We start from the raw sequence: 21,376 nt of genomic DNA, 5'->3' as shown, positions 1-21,376 counted from the left end.
GCAGCAAGGTTGGGGAGTGTGCAGAGGGAAAAGAGGAAATGGGGAATGGAGAAGTGGAAAGGACAAGAGTCAGAGGAGGGGCGGGGAGGAACAGGAAAAACTGCTGCGAATAGAGTCTAACAGAGAAGTGCAGGGTTAACAAACATTCAAGTTTCCCATGAAAATGAAAGGCCAACCTATTGAGAAAGACAAACCGGAGGTTTTGGCATAGGGGCCAGAAGGCGGCTAATTTATTGTAATTTCTCCTTTTCTAAAACATGCACAGAGAGCCCGACAGCTGAGTGTCAAGTATATACATACACGTGTACACACACACACACACACAACACACACACACAGCCCCATTCCTATGATGACAGGTTCCACACAGGAAGTGAACAGGCAGGGAGACGCAATGCTGTTGTCCTGCTCATCGGTCAACTTCTCCAAACACAATATCCTGGGTGCCTAGGAAGCAGGGGAGGAGAAAAAAGTGGAGTCACATTTCTGTGACAGGAGACTGAGGATCTGAGTCCATGCCCAGAGTCTATGCAGAATAGGAAGTGTTCAGATTCTGTCCCCAAACAGCGTCCCAACCCCCTTGTCTACAAAATAGGCCTTGTACCTATGATGGCAACAACATCCGCCAACATGTGTCCCTTAGACATTTTGTCCAGACCAGCCTGCAGACATCAAGACAGCAACAGTGTCAGGCAAGATTGTCAGGGTAGAAGAAAGAAAAGTTCACAAAAATCTCAGCCAAAGTCAATCACTGGATTCATTCACTGGTGTGAGAATCATTGGGACTGGTTCTTACCAGGTGAGCAAAACCAGGAGCCTTGATCTTGCATCGATAAGGGCGGCTGCTGCCATCAGACACCAGGTACACCCCAAACTCTCCCTGTCAGAGGAATAAGGCAGGCTCCCTCACTCAGCAGGAAGCACCTCTCTCTGCCAGCTGACGCCCTCCCTCACCCTTATGCCTCCCTCACGGAGGAGCGGGTGTTTATGCGGACATCTCTCTCCAGCTGCCCACTCCTCAATCTTTTCCTTCCCCTTCTCTCCTCACCTTGGGAGCCTCAATTGCAGTGTATGTAGCCCCTGGAGGAACCTGGTAGCCCTCAGTATACAGCTTAAAGTGATGGATCAGGGACTCCATCGACGTCTGGAGAGAGAAAAGGAGCATCAACACACCATCGCCCAGCACAGAAAACAATCTCTACCCTCAGGGAGACAGCAGAGCGAGCAGAGATGACGCAGAGCATGAGAGGAGCCACAGGAGCGTAAGACTCTTATGCAGTGAGTTCTCTGCAAACAGACTCAAACCCAGGATGCTCCTCCCCAGCCGCCGGCCCTGCAAGAACTGTCCTCCCTCTCCCTGCAGCCACCTTCATTTCGGCTCGCTTGGGTGGAGACACTTTGGCATCATCAACCTTGATCTCCCCAGGAGGCATCTTGTTCAAACATTGGGAAATGATTCGCAGGGACTGCCGCATCTCCTCCACCCGGCACAGGTACCTGGAGGAGACCAGAGACAGACCTGGAGCAGAGGGGCGATCAGAGGGTCAGGTGCGACCTGAGAAGTGCTGGGGACTCCCCTCGTTCCTCCCCCAGACGACCACTTGGGCCTGGCCTGGCCACAGGAAGCCTGTGTGCGGTCTTCTGATTCTCGTACTGAGCCGGTCCACAGCCCTCTCCTAATTTTCTCAGACCCTGTCCAGTATCATTTCCCTCTTTAATCACCCTCCTAAATACTTTCTGGACCACAGGATGGGTGAGAGTCAAATAGACTCAAAAAGAAAAGAGCAGCAAATTATCTTCAGGGTCAGAAAACAGGTACAGAGTCTAAAGCTTAGAATCTAGAGGACAGTGCCTGGGTCAGACTGAACATGAACGGATAATCCTGGGATCACCCCTAACCTTAATGCTTTAGCGTCCTCAGTGATAAAATACGGCCCAATTTAGTTTCATATGAGACACAAGGATACCATAAGGGTAAAATAAGGTGTCACGTATGTGAAAGTGCTTTGAAAAGCACCAGTTGAACCCTTTGAGAACGAACGTGCATGTATGTCCTCATGCCTCCTGACCATCCAGAGTCGATTGATCTATTTTTAAAATGTGTAAGGCAACATTAAAAAAAGGCAAATGTATGTTCTTCTTGTTTCCATAAATTGGTTATCAAACAAACATGATTTTAAGTTAATAAAACTGTAACTGGAACTAATTTCATTTTTTGAAAAAAAAAACCACAACTCATTCCTGAGGGTCGGCGAGCATGAAAAAAACTCACTACTCAAAGGGTTAACATACACAGGAAAGAAAATAGCTAAGAGGAAAGTTAGGGGACACCCACTAGACCATGAGCAAAGGGAGGAGCTAGGCCTGACCTGTCATAGCAGTCCCCACGGGAGCCAATTGGAACATCGAAGTCCACCTGGTCGTAAGCGTCGTAGGGCTGGGTCTTCCGCAGGTCCCATTGGATGCCTGAGCCTCGCAACATCACCCCACTGCAGAGCAGGACAGGGACATGGCCGCTCTCCACAACCACGAAACCACCCTCCCTTCCTTAGTCTCCCCACCGCTCCCCTTTCTCTGGGCGTGGGCACACACTCAGAGTGTGACCAGGAAGGTGCCAGGTTCCTGAGCCAAGTTACAGGTGGGAACACCGCACTCCCCAGGAGAGAAGCCTAGTCCTCCCACCTAAAACCGTAGTTAAGTGCATCTTCTGCATTTACAACCCCAATGTCGACTGTCCGATTTCGCCAGATCCTATTGTTGGTCAGCATCTGTTGGTCAAGAAAACACCCTTCAAACTTCAAGTGTCTCTTTAGAACTGGGAACCAAAACCCCACAAGTCCTTCCAAGGAAGAAAGGGATATTTTTTCAGACTCCTATCTTACCTCCTCCAACTCATCAATCCGAAGAGAGAAGTTCTTAGAAAACTCATAAATGTCATCCATAAGCCCAAGGGGTAGGTCCTGGAAGCCACAAGGAGGGTGAGAGTGAGCACAGCACAGCCCCAGCCAGGGCCACTGGGTGGCTTTTCCATTAGCGAGCACTGCCCTCCAGTGGCCGCAGAGAACACAGGTTGGGACTGAAGCCCGGGGGCTGGAGCCAGCTTACCTGGTGCACACCTCCTGGACGAACATAGGCAGCATGCATCCGAGCCCCGGACACTCGCTCATAGAACTCAAACATCTGCATAGGACACACAGGGAACTGGTGACAAAGTCCAGGGCCCCGAAGTCTGACCACATGGTGGTGCACTGCTCAGACCCTCATGACAGAGTCCCTTAAGAGTATAACCCAGGCTAGCCTGACCAGGCAGTGGCACAGTGGATAGAGCATCGGACTGGGATGCGAAGGACCCAGGTTTGAGACTCCGAGTTCACCTGCTTGAGTGCAGGCTCATCTGGTTTGAGCAAAGCTCACCAGCTTGGACCCAAGGTCACTGGCTTGAGCAAGGGGTTACTCGGTCTGCTCATATGTGACTTGGACCCACGGTCAAGGCACATATGAGAATGCAATCAATGAACAACTAAGGTGTCGCAACGAAAAACTAATGATTGATGCTTCTCATCTCTCTCCGTTCCTGTCTTGTCTGTCCCTATCTATCCCTCTCTCTGACTCTCACTCTGTCTCTGTAAAAAAAAAAAAAAAAAAAGAATATAGCCCAGGTTAAATGAACCTCCTTCCCTAAACATTCCCAGGTCCTCTCCCTCCCTTTCTTTTTTTTTTTAAAAGTGAGAGAGACAGAGAGAGGAACATATAGGAAGGGAGAGAGATGAAAAGCATTAATTCATTGTGGCACTTTAGTTGTTCACTAATTGTCTCCTCATATGTGCCTTAACCAGAGGGCTCCAGCTGAGCCAGTGACCTTTGAGCTCAAGCCAATGACCCTGTGCTCAAGCCGGCAACCTCAGGGTTTCAAACCTGGGTCCTCTGTTTCCCAACTCTATCCACTGTGCCACAGCCTGGTTGGGCACTTCTCCCTCCTTTTAACCTCCTTTCTCCTTCATGCCTTCTCTATTTCCTTACCTCCTTCCCCATTCCTTTCCTCCCTCCTTCTCATACCTTCTCCCTTTCTTCAAACATCCAGAAGAAAGGGGTCATGGCCCCAATGTCGAGGGCGTGTGTGGTGACCGCCATGATGTGGTTCAAAAGCCGTGTGATCTCCCCAAACAGCACTGCAGAGAGGGAAGACAGGAGGACAGGGCCCAGGGTCCAGGCTGACAACAGTCCTGGGCAGAGGCTGGGTCTGCACATGAAGCTGGAGAGGCTGAGCATACCTCGGATCCACTGTGCCCGTGGCGGAGGCTGGATGTTCAGCAGTTTCTCCACAGCCAGTGAGTAGGCCTGCTCATTGCACATCATGGACACGTAGTCCAGCCGGTCGAAGTATGGAAGGGCCTGGGAAAAGGCAGAAACAGAGTTCCCCCTCAGGGCCAGGAGCCCTCACAGGGCAGGATGGACAGCCAACAGGAGGCCCTGAGTCGTATTTGCCAGGCTCCTTGGTGAAATACTCTGACCATGGACAATTTTCAGCTATCAATGCCTCTTTTTTTATTATTATTAAGTGAGAGGCGGGAGGCAGAAACAGACTTCCGCATGTACCCTGACCAGGATCCACCTGGCAAGCCCCCTACAGGACAATGCTCTGCCCATCGGGGGCCACTGCTCCACTGCTTGGCAACAGAGCTATTTCAGTGCCTGAGGGGAAGCCATGGAATCATCCTTAGCACCTAGGGTCAAAATGCTTGAGCCATTCAAGCCATGGCTACAGGAGGGTATGAGACGGGGAAAAGAGCTGGAGAAGCAGATGGGTGCTTCAACTGTGTGCCCTGACCAGGAATCTAACCTGGGACTTCCACACGCCAGGCCAACACTCGAACACTGAGCCAACTGGCCAGGGCCAGCCTATGTCTCATAAGTGAACACAGCTCTGGGCATAGTAACCTTGAACAGCACTCCATCACAGACACGGGAGCTAGCACCCCAGAGCATGGCACAGCAATACCTGGTAAGTGTTGAGTACTTCTTACCTTTGTTTTTAATGTAACGTATTAAATTGTAAATACAATTTAATTTTAACAATGACTGTTCAACTACTGGCTCACAAAATTCTTGTAAACTTAACAATCTGCACTATGACCCAGGGTGACCTGGGTCCAGTACCCCCACTCCTAACAGTCCTCTCTAGGTCATCAGTCTTAGGGGTCCCCGTCCCCAGGAGTATGAACATAAGGAAGCCAGGATTTGTCTCTCATGGGAATGGCTCTTCCCCTAGAATGCCAAGACACTAAGTCCAGCTGTGAGCTTCCAGGAAGGAGGTGGAGCTGAGAGCCATCTTTAGGACAGCCAGTTCTTGTCCTGACGTCACTGTGATGTGGGACAAGGCTACAGGGTTAACTCCATGGGCTCTGGGACCAGAAGCCACCACTGTCTGGACCCTCGGGGGAACTGCCATCTGGTCAGCTGGTTCTTCGCGCTAACCACATTATCCTCTTCTAAAGATCCTTCTCTGAGACAGTAAGAAAAAACACTTCAGATTCCTCTCCCAGACCCAATTCCTTTAACTCTGACCCTCACCACTTGGGTCACACAATTCTCTGAAAAACGGCAAACTGTCACAGACTCCCTCCCAGTCACTCTGACTCACTGAGCATTTCAAAAACAAACTTAAAACAGCTGGAAGATACAAGAATCAGCCGTTAATCGTGGGGAGTTGACGTCTTTTTCCTCTGCCCCTGCCCCCAGGGACCCCAATTTTGACATCGAGTGCGAGCAGAGCAAGGAAACTAAAGCACTACAAGAAGGGCAACGGGACAGCCATAAGTCAGCCAGAGAAAAACGGAGTATAGCTCTGGCCGCAAAGCATTTCTGCCAAACAAATCAAGTCCAGATGATCCAAGTTACTCAGCCGCTGCCAGCCCCACCCTCTTCCCAGCCAAGACTGTCCTCACCAGCCTCAGCGGGCTACTGCCCTCCAAACCCTCCTCCCCCACAGCTCTGGGGAGCAGACTGGCAACGCCCAAGGTCCCCGCAAGTCCCGCCCACACCTGCAGGTAGGTCTTGTATTCAATGAGCTTCTCGGTGCCTCGGTGCAACAATCCGATGTGAGGGTCGCATTTGCGCACCATCTCCCCACTCAGCTCCATCACTAGGCGCAGCACACCATGGGCTGCTGGATGCTGGGGCCCAAAGTTCAGGGTCAGGTTCGACACCATTGTGTCCTTTGGAGGGTCTACATCTGAGAAATGGGAAAGAGTTCAGAGCAAAGTGGCAATTCCTTGAGAGCCCCCAAGAGGCAGCAAAGAGTTGATCTCTCACTGCACCCCTCGCTGTTTCCTAACCTACATGAAGGCCTTTTGTGGGAAAAGGGGAGGGAAAAAAAGGGGAAAGGGGACCAAGCTTTCTGCGATGCACCATAAACCTACTCTTCCCACGTCGCCCAGAATACCCTTTAAAACAATAGTAGATAACACCTATATGCTCCTTATTATGTGCCTGGCACTCTCTAAGCACTTTACTTATTTTAATTGCTTTTCCTAACCACATGAATATTAGGTACTGTTGTTATTACCATTCTACTGGTAAAACGGAGGCCAGAAAAGATAAATGACTTCCCACTGAGCTAGTAAATAGCAGAGCCAGGACTGAATTCAGCCTGTTCAGCTCCAGGGTCGACACTCTTAACCACTAGAATGCAATGCCCTTCAAAACCATCTGGTGATGGCCCACGGGAAGTGAATTCTTCATTCTTACTATTACTAAAGGACAGGACTTACCCTCAAGAAGGTTACAATTTAACCTGAGGAACGGAGACATGTGAGAGACTAGTCACACATGTCAAACTGTCAAAGTTAGTGAAGGGGGTCAGCCATTAAACACTGCGAGGCCTTGTAGGACCTGAGCTGGCTCTTAAATTTAGGAAATGAGACTGACCAGGCGGTGGCGCAGTGAAACCCTGAGGTCCACCGGCTCATCTGGCTTGAGCGGTGGAGTTGCCATCTTGAGCAAGGGATCATAGACATGACCCCATAATCACTGGCTTGAGCCCAAAGGTTGCTGGCTTGAAGCCAAAGGTCTCTGGCTCGAGCCCAGGTTCACAGACTTGAACAAGGGATCACTGGCTCGCTCGGCCACACACACACACACACACACACACACACACACACACACTCCACCCCAGACAAGGCACATATGAGAAAGCAATCAATGAAAACGAAAGTGCCACAACTATGAGTTGATGCTTCTCATCTCTCTCCTTCCTGTCTGTCCCTGTCTCTCTATAAAAAAAAAATTTTTTTTCAGGGAATGATTCACAGAGGCAGATAGAAGAGACATCAGCTATAACATCAACACAGGCCAAATCTTAGATACAAGGAAGTAAATGCCTGGAACTCTTATCTCTTATCTACTGAGAGGCAGAGGATTAGTGTTGGCAGGCAGTAGTATCATTAACACTTATGGAAGCCCTGCCATGTGCCAATCACTACACCAAGTGACTTATTATTATTACTTCATTTAATCCCTACAGTAATGCTCTGAAGAAGGTACTTTATTCACTGGTAAATGGTGAACTGAGATTTGAAACTAGAGCTGAACTTTTCAACCAAAATTCTTCACTTGTGGGCTTTGGAGTCAGACAGACCTGGGTGCATTTCCACCTGTGTGTCCTTGATCAAGTTTTAATCTCCCTGCATCATAACTTCCTCAAAATTGGGATAATACTAGTACCACTCTCAGAGGGTTGTTGTAAGTACTAAGTGAGATAATGCATACAAAACACTACTTGGTAAGCACCCAGCTATTTTTACTGTTAAGCTTTTGAAAAGTAACTGAAAGTACCTCTAAGGGTTTTTGAGTATGACAGTAACTGACGTGGCAAAATGACGTTAGGGGACAATGAAGTCCATGACACTGTACAGGATATCTGGACAGGAATTAGGTCAAGGACAGGAACCCAGTAAAGAGACTCCTGAAGTAATCAAGTTCTGATACAAAATAAATCTGAACAAGAAAGGGAAAGATGCCCAGATGTCCAACATTATGAAAGAATTATATAGGCCCTGCTCAGTTAGCTCAGTTGGTTGGTGCATTGTTCCATATACCAAGGCTGTGGGTTTGATCCCCGGTTAGGGCATATACAAGATTCACCAATAAATGTACAGATAGGTGGAACAACAAATCAATGTTTCTCTCTCTCACCCCCCCATCTCTCTCTAAAATTAATTTGAAATTTAAAAAAAATTGCAGGGCTTGGTAACTTATTGGACACAGACATGTAGGGCAAAAGAGAGAAAAGAGCCAAAGGGACTTACCAGAACCAAAAAGTCAAAGTGGAAAGCTAGTTTCGATGGAGAAGAAATGTTTGTGCTGAGGAAAGTTTCACTTGTGTGACAGTGAGGAAACCACCTTGTCCAGCAAGGGCAATGGAAACATATTGAACCTCTGGGAAAAGCTGAAGCTAAGGCCACAACTTGGGTAGAGACCTTCGAGGGTTGGCTGGGACCTACTCTTTCTTTTCTCCTGGAATGTCCTTCTGTTCCTTCTTTACCTGACAAAAACCTACTATGATCACTGTCATGCTTGTTGCATTGCACAGTGCAAGAATCAGAAAGGGTGGGGGCTACAACCTGCCTGACAGAGAGCACCTACAACCCAGGTTGGGACAGGGGCTCTAGGCACTCACCATTCCAAGGTGGAGGCTTCCAGTGGGCTGTTTCCTTGGTGGGGTACATGATTGCTCCCCCAAACTGCTCTGCCCACTGCACATCTGGCTGCCACTGCCGGGCACCTCTAGGGAGTTAAAGATAGGAGGCTGAGAAGTGCTGGCTCCTGTTCTCACTCTCAGGGCGGCAGACACCTGGGAAGGTATGTGTCTGGGATTCTTCACCAAGTCATTGGCAGAACCAGCTGGACCCCTAGACGTCCCTCCCCGTAACGACTTCTTCCCATATCCCTTCATCCATCACCCTGTGCACGAAGGCTGGGGGCATTCCCATCCCCGTCCTCCTGAGTGGGAAGGCGATAAAGCTGCTCGCTCAAGGTCAGCCGGAAAGACAGAAGGAGCCGGCTGGCCGCTTGGCTCCGCTCGGCTCAGGGGCGACCAGGGGACGCCGCGCCGGCCGGGGTCATGTTGGTTCTTTGCTTTCACCGACCCCCGGTGTCACCCCACCGTGACGGGGGTCAGGAGAAGCAGCAGAGATAAGGAGAAGGGGACACGGTCTCAACGCTGCGGGGCAGCATTTTCCTGGCCTGATTCACCGCTGGCCGAACGAGCTCGAGACCCACTTGCCTCGGCTAGAACGGGCGCCGCGGCCCCTGACGCCCGAGACAGCGGGCCTGGCGAGGGGTCACAGGCTCGGGTCACTCTTTCCTCGGGGCCCCAGTGGCCATGGAGTCCCCAGCCTTGGGGCCAACGCATCGGTGGGCGGCCCTGAGTCTCACCTGCTGGGTTGCACCTGCAGCCGGGCCCCCGCCCCGGACCGCAGACCCCGCGCCGCGGCGCCCCCAAGGCCGTACAGAGCCCTCAGTGCCGCCATCTTCCTGCTGCGCGCGGCGGGAGGGGTGCCGGGCGGAAGTCCCGCCCTCGTACTTCCGGTCGCTTCTCGCCCACCCGCACAGGGCGGCCTCCATCTTGGAAGCTGGCGAGATCCCGAGCTGAACCTGACGACGTTCGGTTCTGCGCTCTGGGCCTCGGCCTTGCTGTGGTTTGAATGACAGGGACAGAGTGCCTGTTCCAATCGTTCCTCACCGGCCTTTCCAGGCGGGAGCTCGAGAAACCGCGCGCGCTCCCGCCTCCGCCTCCCTTGCCCTCCTGAGGTGGCCCCAGGCTTTGCCAGTTACTCCCCACACGAGAGCCAGCTTGTCTCCAGATGTCGCACATGGTTTAGGGAGCGGAGCCGGGCGGTCTGACAGGCGCCGCCAGACCTCCACGAAGGAAGAGCTGGCTGCCAAGGCCACCAGCTTTGGAGTCCCACGGGGCGTTGGAGGGGCGGCCCCTAGAGTGACCTGATATTGCTCATAGGGATGCCCCGCACCCCAACTCCAGCCTGCCCCCTCATGTCTTCCGGACCCTGGTTCGGCCCTGGCCAAAGCCACAGAAATGCGCTTACCACCAGGCTTCTGACCCCATGCTGTATGGAGGAGCCCATCCCTGGAGGCCGGTTCTGCTCTACCTCTGCCAACAAGCCCAGTTCCAACTGGGCCAGCCCTGAGTTTGCAAGCCCCCCACCCCGCCTCGGATCCAGAGGAGAGGTCACCCCCAGGCCCTCCTAGGGGTCCCTGGTCACAGTCCACCCGCAGGGCAGCAGGGTGGGGCAGACAGACCAGGACAGAGACAGAGGCAGAGAGGAATTCTTAGCTGCGGAGAAATTGGGGCAAGCCAGACTTCTGGTCTGGGACTTGACCTAATGGGAACCGTACCAAAGGGTGGGGTCATACCCCTGACTGTGGGAACTGACTGGGACCTGGGTAGACTGGACAGCCCCCACAGAGTCAGGGGGAGGCTCTACCTACTGCCCCCTCCTTCCCCACCTTTTCCCTGGGATAGTGAGTTTGGTGATGGGGAGACTGCATTTATTTGCCTGAATCCAGCCTGGGAGAGGTCAGGATAGACACTGGGCTGCTTGGCCTGGGGGACAACTTGATCTGAAACTGGGGTTAGGGATCCTGGGGGGCTGCCTAGGACACTGCATCTTTTGTGCCTTCTCCCTGCTGCGGATACCCCCATCCCCCACACACATTGCTGCTGCAACTCTAAGGCCCTTTGTCTCCTGCTGCTTAGTCACCCCCTTTGTCCTCATCTCAGAATGGGGGGATGGAAAGGAGCAATAGAAACCCTCTGGTGATGGCACCTCCTGCCCCTGCCCCTTCTGGTCTCCCAGCCTTTGTTTGGCTACAGCTCCAACCCCCTCCACTTAAGACCAGGGTCAAGGCATGTGGTGGGTCAAGGGTAGGTCTGACAGTCACAGGGTGGGTGGGTGATACAGGAAAGGATGGGCACCAGGGCAGGTATTAGCAACCTGAGCAGGGAGGGGAAGGAAGTGTTCTGGTGGATGTGATGTGGGAGACAGGAGGTGACAAGGCAGAGGAGAGTGAAGGGACTAATGGGGGAAGATGGCCATCTCTGGGAAAGGAAAGGGACCTCTGACTGCACCCTTCTTCCTGGGGATATCCTGGGGAAAGGAGTGGCCACAGCAATGGGTGAGCAGACATTGCCCTATTTCTGAAGCCCTTACCCCTTGCATTGAGAGCCCACTCCGGAGGCCCGTCTGCTGAGTTCTCTCCAGTTTAGAACCAAGGGAGTCATTTTGCTTCCTCTCCCTGACATCACTTCTTCCTCCCTCCAGCCCTCTCCCCACGTCAGGCCCTGGGTTCCTGTTTCTATTCCTACCCTGATTGCTGCCTCCCTTGTCCCATGTCCCTATCCCATGGGACTGAGAAATAAAAGATGACTGGGTGGGTATTCCAGGAACGATTGGGTTCTCAGGGCAAGGTGGGGCCAAAAGAGGGATTCCTTCAGATGGGCCAGCACTGAGTGCATCTGGGTTCCTGAGAGGGCCCATCTCTCCTGTGCTGGGTGGCTGACTGGAGGCTGGGGAGGTTTTAGAGCAGTTGGGAGTGGGTAGGAGCCAAGCCAAAAACCAGGGAAGCTACTACTGGGAGCCAAGCCAGGGAAGGGGGGAATCAGGAAGTGGGGAGGGGGAGCTCTGAGAGGTGGGGGCGGAATGGCTGTTCTAGGCCTTGGAGGGGGCAGGAAGTGGTAACTTGAGAAGGGGGAGCCCAAGGAAGAAAAGAATGTTAGAGGAGAGAAGGTGCCACTCTGGATCCGACTCTATAAAAGGAAACGTGGTAACCCTCCTGCCTTGCCCTTTGCCCTCTCCATGTGCCAGTTCTAAGCAGACTCATCCTGCCTTTGGGCAATAAATTCCCTGACCACTGTGTCCCATCTCCCCGCTCCTGTATGGTCCTGCCCTGACAGTGTCAAGCCACCTCCTTTCTTTGTCCACTTCTTGATGCCGCCTTACCTATTTACCTGCCTTTCCCAGCACTTCCTTCACTCCTCAGCCCTGGAAAACTGCCCCTAGGAGGAGAGGGCAGCCTGGAGGAGCCCTGAGAAAAAGGGGGCCATGCCAGCATAGACAGTGGGAGCCAGAATCCTCCTGGGATGTTGGTTCTTTCTGTGCGTGTTGGCCAGGCCCTTTCCCTGACTTCCTGCCCCTCTTGGGGCTCTGTCTGCTAAATAGGGAACGAGACAGCTGAGAGTTTGGGAAAAGACGATGTCATCAGTTGGCCCAGCGCCTGTGATCCATCATCCGGCTGTTAGGGATCCCCCTCCCCTGGGCAAGTCCCATTTTTTTTTTAAAGGAAAACAAAAAACTTGGAGTTTTGGGAAGGAATGAGACACCCAGCTAATTCCTACCAACAGAGCTGTTGGCTGAATGGCTTACAGCTCAGCCAATCCCAATCGCAGGGGCTGGGGATGCTTAAAAGAGCTGGCGGGGAGAGTCTGGGAAGGACCCTCAGGGAGACCCGCAGACACAGAGACACAGGAGAGAGGGCAGGAGAGAGACAGAGACAAAGGCACAGAGGAGAAACCAGGGTCTGAGGCTACAGAGTGGCCAGAGAAACTGTGGGAGACAGAGACAGGGAGAGACAAAGACCCAGAAGAGGAGGGTTGCCAGGAGCCTGGCCACTAGGCACCTCTCCCAAGCCAAGGGACAAGTTTTCTCCATCTCGTCTGAAGGTCCCCAGCCCTCTGAAACTCTGCCTCTGACCCTGGCGCTTGTCCGAGCCCCGGACTGCAGAGAGGAGCTTTCCACAAAGCCAAGGCGTGAAGGACGCTGTGCCCAGACGGCCTCAGACCCTCCCAGCTGCAGCACCGTGGCATGTCCCGGACGGACCCGCATCCTGGGAGGGGCTGGGCCTGGGCAGGCTGCTGGCTGTGGGGATCCCAAACCCTTTGGCTGCTCCTGCTGCTGCTGGCCTCCTTCCTGCCCTCAGCCTGGCCGGCAGGCCCCTTCTCCGGGGAGGAGGAGGTCGTGTTTCCTGAGAAGCTCAATGGCAGCGTACTGCCTGGTTTGGGAGTCCCCGCCAGGCTGTGGTACCGCTTGCCGGCCTTTGGAGAGGTGCTACTGTTAGAGCTGGAGCAGGACCCGGGTGTGCGCGTGGAGGGGCTGACGGTGCAGTACCTGGGCCGGGCTCCCGAGCTGCTGGGCGGGGCGGAGCCGGGCACCTACCTCACAGGCACCATCAATGGTGATCCAGAGTCGGTGGCATCTCTGCACTGGGACGGGGGAGCCCTGTTAGGGGTGTTGCAGTATCGGGGGACCGAACTGCACATCCAGCCCCTGGAGGGAGGCACCCCTAACTCTGCTGGGGGACCTGGGGCTCACATCCTACGCCGGAAGAACCCTGCCAGCAGCCAGGGCCCTATGTGCAACGTCAAGGCTCCTCCCGGGAACCCCAGGCCCAGCCCCCGAAGAGCCAAGGTAGGCCACCCTGGAGTCTGTCCTGCAGCTACCTCCCACTGTATCTGTCCCACTGACCTCTGTGTCCCTTCTCTCCACCCACATTTACTTCTGGTCATTCAGCTTCTTCCCTAGTCTGGCTTGCGTTTTTTTTCTTTCTGTGAACTTTTCCCTCGAAGGCACTGGCTTCTTCTCCCCACCCTGACTTTTCTGGCCAGAACCTGAACCCAAGAAGGGTTCCCAGAGGTGGGGCAGAGGCTCTGTGTGGGGAATAGCTCTCCCCTCTCCACCCAGCCCAGCTTGGCATCCTGCTGCCCCGGTCCCCAGGTAGAAAGCTCTCCTCACAGTGCCTTGACCTTGACTCTTTTCTGTGCCCCAAACTTGATTTTCCTCACACACACAAACCAACTAAAAGAATGAGATTTGAGGCCCAAGGGATTGGTGTCTGGCTTCTGATGCTGCTTTCAAAATTGTCCTGACAAATTGCAAACTAGGGCAGGAGTAGAGGGAGGAAAGGCATCCCACACCTCGTTGTGGTCAGTCCCCTTTCCACACTAGTCCGACTGCAAGGCTGCCTGAAGCTCCATCCTCTCCTCCCTCCCACCCCCCCTTCCTCCCTCCTTCTTTTCCTCTCTAGCTTCAGTGCAGACCAGAGGCTCCCTCCACATCCTCCGCAGGGCTGAGATCTGGCCCCAGCCCTAGCTGCTGACTGAATTGTTTCTCCAACCACACAGGGGCCGAGACACGTTGTAGCCCAGTCCTGTGGGCCTTGCCAGTCAGGCCTGGGGGCCCCGAAGCCCCTCCCAGAGGCAGTCCCAGATGCTTTTCACCTCTGGGGCCCAAGCAGCCTTGGGACGTGGCAACCTCCCCCCCTTCTCTGAACCAACAGCTGATTTCTCAGAGTTACCACAGAAGCCCTGGGATCTGGGGGTGGGGGAGGGACCAGGCAAGACCTTCAGGAATCCATTGGGGTGTGTGTGGCCTTGCCTGCTCTGCTGAGTTCCAGGCCCAAGAAGCACTGGAGGGGAGAAGTGGCCTGTGGTGTGGAGACTGTTTCAGGAGCCTCCTCTTCTTTCTCTCCCTAGCGCTTTGCTTCCCTGAGTAGATTCGTGGAGACCCTGGTGGTGGCAGATGACAAGATGGCAGCATTTCACGGTGCAGGGCTGAAGCGCTACCTGCTCACAGTGATGGCCGCAGCCGCGAAGGCCTTCAAGCACCCAAGCATCCGCAACCCTGTCAGCTTGGTGGTGACTCGGCTGGTGATCCTGGGGCCAGGCGAGGAAGGGCCCCAGGTGGGGCCCAATGCCGCCCAGACCCTGCGCAGCTTCTGCACCTGGCAGCGAGGGCTCAACACCCCTGAGGACTCGGACTTGGACCACTTTGACACGGCCATTCTGTTTACCCGTCAGGTGAGGCCCCAGCCAGCACCGCAGGCCACGCACTGCAGCCTCTGGGAAGCACTGCTGTGTGGAGCGTGCTGGCCACAGTACCCTGTGGGAGCTGTGGGAGGCGGCACCTCTCTGCACTTGGACAGGGCCCACGTCCCTGCTAACCTGAGTCTTAGCCCAATGTGCCCTGATGTCTGGGTTCCTCGTGCATTTTCTTTTTTTTTTTTTTTTTTTTGTATTTTTCTGAAGCTGGAAACGGGGAGAGACAGTCAGACAGACTCCTGCATGCGCCCGACCGGGATCCACCTGGCATCCCTACCATGCCCAGGGCATGGTAGGGATCCACGCCTACCATGGGGCGACGCTCTGCCCACCAGGGGGCGATGCTCTGCCTCTCCTGGGCATCGCTCTGCCTCGACCAGAGCCACTCTAGCGCCTGGGGCAGAGGCCAAGGAGCCATCCCCAGCACCCAGGCCATCTTTGCTCCAATGGAGCCTTGGCTGCGGGAGGGGAAGAGAGAGACAGAGAGGAAGGAAGGGTGGGGGTGGAGAAGCAAATGGGCGCTTCTCCTATGTGCCCTGGCCAAGAATCGAACCCGGGTCCCCCGCACGCCAGGCCGACGCTCTACCGCTGAGCCAACCGGCCAGGGCACCTCATGCATTTTCTCTGATGCCTCTCCACAGGACCTGTGTGGGGTCTCTACCTGTGACACCCTGGGCATGGCCGACGTGGGCACCGTGTGTGACCCGGCTCGCAGCTGCGCTATCGTGGAGGACGATGGGCTGCAGTCAGCATTCACTGCTGCTCATGAGCTGGGTATGGAGGCCTGAGGCCCTGTGGCATCCGGGATGGAGGAGAAAGGTGTCAGGGGCGAGACAAGGGGACATGAGCTCTCAAAGGGTTTCTTCCTCCTCTCTAGGCCTAGGTCCAGGGCTATCACTGGTCTCTAATCTGAGTGTGTGTATGTGTGTCCGTGGTATCTGTGTATGTGGAAACCCACTGTAACTGTGTGTGAGTGTAGTGTGTGTGTGTGTATGTGTGTGTGTGCGTGTGTGTGTATAGGAGATAGCACAGTACTGAAAGAGGCATTACTCACAAGAATCAGGGATGGAATGGGTGGAATCAGGGATGGTTGGGAATGCTGGCTACAAGGAAAGTGGGTAAGGTGGGGCCGTGAGTTATTTTGGGGAAAGGAGCTGCAGAGCAGCTCTGATGGGGCTCCATACTGAAGAGCCTTCAGGGCACCTTCTGTGAGTGGGGCCGGGGGTACAATCACAGCTGCAACCAGGTTGATGATGGCCCTGTAGCCCCCTGAGGGGACAGGGAGGGGACGCTTGGACTCCAGCAGGGCCTCTCCTCCCACAGGCCATGTTTTCAATATGCTCCACGACAACTCCAAGCCATGTGTCGGTCTGAATGGGCCTGGGAGCACCTCCCGCCATGTCATGGCCCCTGTGATGGCTCAGGTGGACGCTGAGGAGCCCTGGTCCCCCTGCAGCGCCCGCTTCATCACGGACTTCCTGGACAACGGCTACGGTAAGCCGGTGGCACTCCCCTTTCCCTGGGCAGGACTCAGTACTTCCACCTCCCGAATGGGCCCAGTGGACTCCCTCCCTCCGCAGTGTTGGGGGTGAGAAGTGCTGCTGTCTTTGTGTGGCACCCACTTCCTCCCGGAATAAACAGCACAGCCAGAGGAGGCATGTTTTGGCTCAAAAAAATTAGAACCGAGCTTCGGAGGGTCTCAGACGTCCAGTGCTGGAATGGGCTGGCTGGGAGGAGGTGACTGCTTTGTCACTTGAATTCTGCAAGCCCAGCAGGGGGACCACCCCTGGGCAGAGTGGTTGGTGAGAGCAGGTAGAGCAAGTAAAGCAAAAGATGTGGCACCTTGCTTTCTATCCTGATTCTGTTCTTTAGATGTGTGTGGATGTGTGACTAAGTTACTTTGCCTCTGTGTGGCTGATCTGTAAGACAGGCAGGACAATGGTAACTGCTTCATAGGTGTGGGAAAGGCGGTTAGCCAGTGCTGATCATGTCGTCATAAGCATTCAGAAAATTGCAGTCGCTATTTAAAGCTTCTAGCAGGCTTAGGATTTGGGTCCTAGGATCCATCAGGCCCCAGGGAGCCCAAGCTCTCAGGTAGCAATCCGGAGTGCCACCTTGGCCCACCTCTGACTCCATACCCTTGCGTCCTTCCCAGGACACTGTCTCTTAGACAAGCCAGAGGCTCCTCTGCACCTGCCTGTGACTTTCCCCGGCAAAGACTATGATGCTGACCGCCAGTGCCAGCTGACCTTTGGGCCTGACTCACACCACTGTCCACAGCTGCCACCGCCTTGTGCTGCCCTCTGGTGCTCTGGCCATCTCAATGGTCATGCCATGTGCCAGACCAAGCATTCACCATGGGCAGATGGCACCCCATGCGGGCCCTCACAGGCCTGCATGGGTGGCCGCTGCCTCCACGTGGACCAGCTCCAGGACTTCAAGGTGAGGTCGCAGGCAGGGGTGGGGCAGAGGGCCTGGAGAGCAGGGGCTGGCCCGGAGCTCAGGTGAGAGCATATTTACCACCCTTCCATTCTGTGCTTTTACAGGTGCCGCAGGCTGGTGGCTGGGGACCCTGGGGATCATGGGGAGACTGCTCTCGGAGCTGCGGGGGTGGTGTCCAGTTCTCCTCCCGGGACTGCACACAGCCTGTCCCCCGGAATGGTGGCAAGTACTGTGAGGGCCGCCGCACCCGCTTCCGCTCCTGCAGCACCCAGGACTGCCCGGTGGGCTCAGGTGAGGACTGGGAGCGACCGGATCCCTGGGGGAAGGAGGCAAGCGCTTCGGTGACCAGGCGGTGTGGACGGTCCCTGCAGTGGAGGGCGGTGACTTTACTGCTCAGGACCTTCCTTGGCAGTCTGGGGGGAGAGAGGTGCCAGTTGTGTAGGGGTCTGAGGGGCAAGGTGCAGGGGCTGGGGGGGTTGGAGGGGGCCTGACTGTGCATTGCATACCTTCCAGCATTGACCTTCCGTGAAGAGCAGTGTGCTGCCTACAACCACCGCACCGACCTCTTCAAGGGCTTCCCAGGGCCCATGGACTGGGTCCCTCGCTACACGGGTGTGGCCCCCCGGGACCAGTGCAAACTCACCTGCCAGGCCCAGGCCCTGGGCTACTACTATGTGCTGGAGCCACGGGTGAGGACCAGGATGCCCCGGCTTGCCCGTCCTCACACACTCCCAACAGTCCCTCTGCTTTCTGAAGACACGGGCCATTGCTGGCTGCCCCCACAGCCTTGCCAGGCTAGCCCAGAGGTCCATGGGACCTATCTCTCCATGGGCATTTGGAGAACCAACCCCAGACTCTGGACAAGTGGCCCATCAGGCAGAGCTAGCCTGTTTTCTCCCTTGGTTTGTCCTCTCTCCACCTCTTCCCATGCTCTGTATCGTGAGCATGCAAACAAGTGTGGCTTCCTGGGCAAGTCTCTGACCCCCTTTGCATGGGCTACTCTGCCAAATCACAGTGGAGCCTCAGTCAGCTCATGGACAGCCACTCCCTCACTGGACAGGCCTCCTGGAGATAGTGATGCGCCTGAACTCCCTCTCTGGGGTAGGGGCAAAGGCTGGAGACTAAAGGAGGAAGAAAAGCCCCAGCGGTATGCTCCCTCTGCTGGGGAGCAGCGTTCCTACAGGTTGGCTGCCCTCTAGTGTCCGTCTGGGATGGTGCTGTCAGGGTTTAGGGCTTGGTGATGAGACTCCGGATGGTCCTGCGATCAGTCCTGCATTTCCCACCTTGGCTTCTCTGCCTACTTGTGCAACCCTTGGGCAAGTTCTTAGTCTTTCTGAACCTCAGGGTACCAGCTCGACAACCCTCAAGTTCTGGTTGTGCGATTTATATATAAATGTTTACAAAACACGTAGCACAGCGCCACATCCAGAGAAGGAGCTCTGAAGGCGGTGGCTTTTATCACTGTTGCTGTCATTTTGATTACCATTCTGTAAGGTGGCTGGGGCTCCCCCCCACTCCGTCCACAACCCCTCCCTCATGAGATCTGGTTCATGTAAGGTCACCAGCCACTCTGGACGTCGAAGGAACCTTTACTTCTCTCCACTTCTCTTCTCAGGTGGTAGACGGGACCCCCTGTTCCCTGGACAGCTCCTCGGTCTGTGTCCAGGGTCGCTGCATCCATGCTGGCTGTGACCACATCATTGGCTCCAAAAAGAAGTTTGACAAATGCATGGTGTGCGACGGGGACGGTTCTAGCTGCAGCAAGCAGTCTGGCTCCTTCAGGAAGTTCAGGTTCATCTGCTGCTTATTTCCTCCTCCCACCTCCTTGAACACTATTCTGGGCCTGGGGCGTAAGGGTGAGCTCAGCGCTGTCTCTCTCAGAGTCTAGTGGGGGAGACAGACAAGACAGCAGTTGCAGTAGGGTCCCACCCCTTCTACAGGCTCCGCCAGGAGGTGACCTTCCTCCTGGAGGGAGAGTAGGAATTGGACAGGCACGAAGGAGGTCAGGCCTAGAAGGGCACTTGAGTGAGGGGATAGCAGGTATAAAGTTCAGAGGTCAGAGGTACATTGGCAGGTAGCTGAGATCCAGACTGGAGACAGCCCTCTACACACACACTCACACACACAAATACACTCACTCACGTACACATACATACACACACACAGATGCACAAACATATACTCACACATGTGCACACTTGCACATGTGATGAGACACATGTAAACCCACACTCGTGTAGCCCATACACATGTACATACATGTGTGTGCACGTGCACTCCCATAGGTCACGTGTATATGTTTGCATACACACATGTATACTCATACATGCACACACACTCGTATACACTCACATATACATGCATACTCAGAGAGATGCATACACTCAGTACATTCATACACCATACATTCACACACACAGGTGCACACATGCTCACTAACACATGTATACTTACATGCACACACACTCATACACTCACACACATACATGCATACACAGATACATACACACGCATACATGTGCGCACATACACACACGTGCACTCACACATGTAAATTCACACACAGCTCAGAAGGCTGAGGGGATTTGGGAGGATGCTGAGCCCACTTTACTGCTTCCCCACAGGTACGGATACAACAGTGTGGTCACTATACCAGCAGGGGCCACCCACATCCTGGTGCGGCAGCAGGGCACCCCTGGTGTCCGGAGCCTCTACTTGGCCCTGAAGCTCACAGATGGCTCCTATGCCCTTAATGGTGAATACACGCTGACTCCTTCCTCCACCGATGTGATGCTGCCTGGGGGCGCCAGCCTGCGCTACAGTGGGGCCACGGCGGCCTCCCAGACGCTGGCCGGCCATGGGCCACTCGCCCAGCCCTTAACGCTGCAGGTCCTGGTGGCCGGCGACCCCCAGAACGCCCGCCTCCGGTACAGCTTCTTTGTGCCCCGGCCGGCCCCTTCGCGGCCGCGTCCTGCTCCCGAGGACTGGCTGCACCGCAAGGCCCAGATTCTGGAGTTCCTCCAGCGGCGCCCCTGGGCGGGCAGGAAATAGCCTCACTGTCCCGGCTGCCCTTTCTGGGCACCGGGGTCTGGACTTAGCAGAGAGAAAGAGGCTTCACAGGGGCCTCTCGCTGGACACAGTGGGGAGGGGCGAGCCCCCACGACAAGACAAAACGAGGATGTGCAGGCTGGCCCTGCCCCGTTCCTGCCCTGGAGGCAGCACCAGTGGACGGAAGGGGCTGGGAAGCAGTCCCCTGTCTAAACTGCCCCTTTTGCCCTGCTGGTTACAGGAGGGAAGGGAAGGCAGGGTGGCCCTGTTGTATTTATTTAGTATTTATTCACTTTTATTTAGCCCCAGGGAAGGGATCCCGGGGAAACTGACCCCTATCCCTCAAGGCCCTCACCCTGGCCAGGAAACCCAGGGCAAAGGTGCTGAGCCCAAGTGACCTGTGTGTGTCTGTGTGCGAGGAAGTGTGCACGTGTTTGTGTATGAGGTACATCTTGCCCTGCTTTCCTCTCCCTGAGATGTGTTTTCTTGGAAAGGAAGGTTCAAGGACAGGGCAGGTCTTCAGGGAGTAAGGGATTATATTTTTAAATGTAAATTGAATTCTGCTATTTATGTGCCCCTTTTGGAGTCAGACAGCTGTGGCTGCATCCTGGCTCCACACCTCTGAACATGAGTGTCCTCAGTTGCCAATAATAATACCTCCCTTGGAGATTTGCTGTGGGACTTAATGTAAATAAACAACCAGCGAATGGCAGCCGCCACCAGTGAGTGTCATCGCCTTTCTGTCTCTGCCATGTCAATGGGGACTGCAGTTCCCCTGAAAGTGGCCAAGAGCTGTGTCAGTGGAGCCGGCCCATACCCTGGCTCAGGCCCTCTGGTTGGCAGAACCCTATCCTGGATTCTGAGGGACGACCAGAGAAGAGACAATTCTGTTCCCAAGCGCATGAGACAAAATGAACACTTGGCTCCAAGCACAACTGCTAACAGTGTGAAGGTGTGAAGATCACAAGAACAGCTGCTTGGACACAGACGAGCGCT

The 21,376-nt window shown here is 54.6% G+C and overlaps 3 protein-coding genes across 3 annotated transcripts in view; 2 read left to right on the top strand and 1 right to left on the bottom strand.

Moving 5' to 3' along the window:
• The window catches only part of DEDD (death effector domain containing), a 126,113-nt gene that overhangs the window by 55,269 nt on the left and 49,468 nt on the right, over positions 1 to 21,376 (top strand). The gene's annotated exons all lie outside the window — the stretch shown is intronic.
• NDUFS2 (NADH:ubiquinone oxidoreductase core subunit S2) lies at positions 201 to 9,567 on the bottom strand. The gene is made up of 14 exons (XM_066371314.1): positions 9,436 to 9,567; positions 8,678 to 8,784; positions 6,042 to 6,232; positions 4,272 to 4,392; positions 4,057 to 4,169; positions 3,106 to 3,180; positions 2,883 to 2,960; positions 2,683 to 2,768; positions 2,370 to 2,489; positions 1,368 to 1,497; positions 1,049 to 1,144; positions 797 to 880; positions 605 to 662; positions 201 to 447 (listed from the first exon to the last, which is right to left on the bottom strand). Exons 1-14 carry the CDS (start codon positions 9,528 to 9,530, stop codon positions 410 to 412), a joined length of 1,392 nt encoding a protein of 463 aa, XP_066227411.1. The 5' UTR covers positions 9,531 to 9,567; the 3' UTR covers positions 201 to 409.
• ADAMTS4 (ADAM metallopeptidase with thrombospondin type 1 motif 4) lies at positions 12,449 to 21,102 on the top strand. The gene is made up of 9 exons (XM_066371313.1): positions 12,449 to 13,481; positions 14,546 to 14,869; positions 15,532 to 15,664; positions 16,214 to 16,384; positions 17,046 to 17,332; positions 17,437 to 17,623; positions 17,846 to 18,021; positions 18,948 to 19,123; positions 19,957 to 21,102. The coding sequence occupies exons 1-9, from the start codon at positions 12,879 to 12,881 to the stop codon at positions 20,381 to 20,383; spliced, it is 2,484 nt and encodes an 827-aa protein (XP_066227410.1). The 5' UTR covers positions 12,449 to 12,878; the 3' UTR covers positions 20,384 to 21,102.

Source organism: Saccopteryx leptura, chromosome 2 (genome assembly GCF_036850995.1).
Source record: "Saccopteryx leptura isolate mSacLep1 chromosome 2, mSacLep1_pri_phased_curated, whole genome shotgun sequence".
NCBI lineage: Eukaryota > Metazoa > Chordata > Mammalia > Chiroptera > Emballonuridae > Saccopteryx > Saccopteryx leptura.
Note: the sequence above shows the minus strand (reverse complement) of the source record. Positions and strands in the feature narration are given on the sequence as shown.

What these genes read in the sequence shown, in the direction of transcription:
- NDUFS2 (XM_066371314.1), bottom strand. Translation starts at nt 9,530, where the DNA reads ATGGCGGCACTGAGGGCTCTGTACGGCCTTGGGGGCGCCGCGGCGCGG. An exon ending in CTGCAGGTGCAACCCAGCAG is followed by an intron (nt 8,785 to 9,435) that starts GTGAGACTCAGG and finishes TTAACTCCCTAG; the next exon opens with AGGTGCCCGGCAGTGGCAGC. An exon ending in CCAAGCGAGCCGAAATGAAG is followed by an intron (nt 1,145 to 1,367) that starts GTGGCTGCAGGG and finishes TTCTCTCTCCAG; the next exon opens with ACGTCGATGGAGTCCCTGAT.
- ADAMTS4 (XM_066371313.1), top strand. Translation starts at nt 12,879, where the DNA reads ATGTCCCGGACGGACCCGCATCCTGGGAGGGGCTGGGCCTGGGCAGGC. An exon ending in CCATTCTGTTTACCCGTCAG is followed by an intron (nt 14,870 to 15,531) that starts GTGAGGCCCCAG and finishes GCCTCTCCACAG; the next exon opens with GACCTGTGTGGGGTCTCTAC. An exon ending in CTTCCTGGACAACGGCTACG is followed by an intron (nt 16,385 to 17,045) that starts GTAAGCCGGTGG and finishes CGTCCTTCCCAG; the next exon opens with GACACTGTCTCTTAGACAAG.